Raw genomic sequence first — 1,286 nt, forward strand, 5'->3', positions numbered from 1 at the left:
TACTGTATAGCCGTAGCTAGCTGCCCTTTATCTGTGGCTAGCTGCTGCCTGTGTGTAGCTAGCTGCTGCTGCTGTCTCTCGTTGTTCTATGGCTAGCTGTTGTTGTTGTGTAGCTAGCTGCTGCTTATCTATGGCTAGCTGCTGCTGCTAGCTAGCTATACGCTGCAGCTAGCTAGCTAGCTAGCTAGCTACAAGCTGCAGCTAGCTAGCTAGCTAGCTAGCCACAAGCTGCAGCTAGCTAGCCACCAGCTGCAGCTAGCTAGCCACCGCTCTCCGCTCTGCGAACGCCTATTGAGGGAATTCGACAAGGTCCCTGAATCCCGGCTAGCTAGCTAGCTAGCTAGCCAGCTAGCCAGCTAGCTAGCTATCCACCTAGCTAGCTAGCTAGCTAGCCAGCTAGCTAGCCAGCTAGCTATCCACCTAGCTAGCTAGCTAACTAGCTAGCTAGCTAGCTAGCTAGCTGGCTAGCTAGCTAAAAAAGAGAAGTTTGCCTGGGAGGGCAAGCGATGGCTAGCCAGATTGGGAATCATGGCTAGCCAACTGCTAGCTAGCTAGCTAGCTAGCTAGCTACCTAACTAGCTAGCCACGGCGAATCGCTAGCTAGCTAGCTAGCCACAGCTAATCGCTAGCTAGCTATCTGGCTAGCTAGCTAGCTGGCTAGCTAGCTAGCTACATACTGAGCCCTGATGGAGCTCGGGAGCCAAAGCTAGGGGGAGGCGCCTCGCCTCCCCCATGCAGGCCAAGGCCGTGCTGCTGCTGCTGCTGCTGCTGCTGCTGGTGCTGCTGCTGCTGCGGCTGCGGCGGCTGTTGCTGGTGGTGGTGGTGGTGGTGGTGGTGGTGATGATGGTGGTGCTGCTGCTGCTGATCTGGTTTAGAGTCTTCCCTCTTTCTTGCTGCAGCTTTCTGTCTGCGGCTTGCTGCTTGCTGCTGCTGCTGCTGCTGCTGCTGCTGCTGCTGCTCTGATAAAGCTGCTGCAGCAGCAGCAGCAGCACCACCCACCAAAGGCGAGCGGTATCGAGGACGGGAATTAGATGCATGCAAACCCTCGTCAACCCCCTGCAGCAGCAGCAGCAGCAGCAGCAGCAGCAGCAGGAGCAACAGCAGCAGCAACAGCAGCAGCAGCAGCAGCAGCAAAAGTAGCAGCATGAGCAATACCAGCAACGGCACAACATAACAAAGAAAATAAAAACAAAAAATAAACAAATATATAAAATAAATACACAAAACAAAAACTAGATTTTATTTTATTTATTTATAAATAAATAAAACTAAATACAATTATATTC

The 1,286-nt window shown here is 52.3% G+C and overlaps 1 protein-coding gene across 1 annotated transcript in view; it reads left to right on the forward strand.

Annotated features, from left to right (window-relative positions):
* Positions 1 to 732: 732 nt before the first annotated feature.
* The window catches only part of EMH_0009820 (uncharacterized protein), a gene marked incomplete at both ends in the record, with an annotated part of 1,896 nt that continues 1,342 nt past the window's right edge, over positions 733 to 1,286 (forward strand). Inside the window, one exon of the mRNA XM_013498774.1 lies at positions 733 to 849. Within this exon, the coding sequence (XP_013354228.1) occupies positions 733 to 849 (117 nt within the window). The remainder of the gene's footprint in view (positions 850 to 1,286) is intronic.

This window comes from Eimeria mitis, genomic scaffold, assembly GCF_000499745.2.
Source record: "Eimeria mitis Houghton genomic scaffold, Emh_scaff370, whole genome shotgun sequence".
In the NCBI taxonomy this organism is placed as follows: Eukaryota; Apicomplexa; class Conoidasida; order Eucoccidiorida; family Eimeriidae; genus Eimeria; species Eimeria mitis.